The sequence below is a fragment of the Artemia sp. Qi Xiang Cuo genome, chromosome 19 (genome assembly GCF_049724085.1).
Source record: "Artemia sp. Qi Xiang Cuo chromosome 19, ASM4972408v1, whole genome shotgun sequence".
Classification (NCBI taxonomy): Eukaryota; Metazoa; Arthropoda; class Branchiopoda; order Anostraca; family Artemiidae; genus Artemia; species Artemia sp. Qi Xiang Cuo.
Window position 1 is genome coordinate 5,107,797 of NC_142812.1, and position 1,424 is coordinate 5,109,220.

The 1,424-nt window shown below is 40.5% G+C and overlaps 1 protein-coding gene across 1 annotated transcript; it reads left to right on the forward strand.

Moving 5' to 3' along the window:
• Positions 1–794: 794 nt before the first annotated feature.
• On the forward strand, positions 795–1,130 carry LOC148940423 (uncharacterized). The gene has a single exon (XM_089104988.1). The coding sequence runs from the start codon at positions 795–797 to the stop codon at positions 1,128–1,130; it is 336 nt and encodes a 111-aa protein (XP_088961114.1).
• The last annotated feature ends 294 nt before the right edge of the window (positions 1,131–1,424 follow it).

The window sequence follows — 1,424 nt, forward strand, 5'->3', positions numbered from 1 at the left end:
AGGAGTGATTGCATAACAAATTTTTCTGAAAGCGTGAACCAAAATCCTAGTGCCCAGTGGAAACATGCCCTGCGACCCAAACGTTATGCTACGCCGGATTCTGTTCCTGGTGAAGATCTCTGGGAAGACCATTACCACCGAGAGTTTGCACCTCCCCCGTCTAATCTTAGTGCAGAACATGCTGAAAAGCTTAACTACAGTTTACAATGCCATACAAATAGTGATTTTGTTGTGACACGAAGTATGGTTATCTCTGCTATAATGAAGTTGAAAATAAATTCAGTAAGGGTACTGATGGTATCTGCGGGGCTGCTCTGGATTTTAGTAGTGATCTTCTGACTGACCACTTGAGCTTACTATACCAATTGATATTCTCCTTTGGAATAGTGCCAAAATCTTTTTGCGAAGGTAAACTGATCCTTGTGTAAAAGCGAGGTATACCTCCCCACCTTTGCAGTTCGTATAGACCCATTACTGTGTTGAATGTTTTTTGTAAGTTATTGCTAACATGCGATGAAATTCGGTCAAAATGTTACGTTCCTTCGGAGCAATTTGGCTTTCAGAAGGGACTAGGGTGTGGTCATGTCCTGTCAGCTCTATGTGCTATACTTTTGGATGCTGATGCAGCTAGTGAATCTCTAGTTCATGGTAGCCACGATATGCATTGTGCATTTTATTCACTCGTCCACTAACATATTTTATATTCGGCATACAAGAGGCGGGTCAACCCTTCGGTGATAGGAGCGTATCGGAAATGATATGGTAATTTCGTGATCTGTTTTTATATTCCTGGTATGAGTGATATTTATGCTGTCTTACCGGTTTATAAGGGAGTGAGACAGGGATTTATTGTTTCACCTGATTTTTTCAATAATGCAATAATAGAGTCACAATCGCAAATTGAATGTTCATGCATAGTTCGCGGTTTGAATCTAAGCCTAGTTTGTTATGCTGATGATGTGTTTATGCCTTGTCGGACTATTGCGCGCCTCAAGGAGAATTTTAAAATGTTAAATAATGAGTACCGGAAAATTGGTCTTAGTTTCGATGCAGCTAAGTATGGGATTGTTCTTTTTAATTGGAATGATTCGAATAGTGTATCTATTAGTCTTGGTGATATTACCGTTTAGCCATTGTCTTCGTTAACTTATTTGGGCCTTCCTGAAAGGACTTCCGTGCAAGCTACCTGCTCACTCATAGTTAGCCACCTGCAAAAGCGTATTTTGGCGTCATATGGTAACATTGTGGCAAATAAACTCCGCTTTAATCGCATGATTTTAGCTAGGTTGTATAACGCAACCGCGCTGCCGCATATTCTGTATATTGCACCTTCCTGGAGAATGCTTCAGAAATCAGACATCAAGCAAATTTGGTCCTACTACTTTCGTTATGCAAAGTATCTGTTGAGACTACCCTTGTGAACG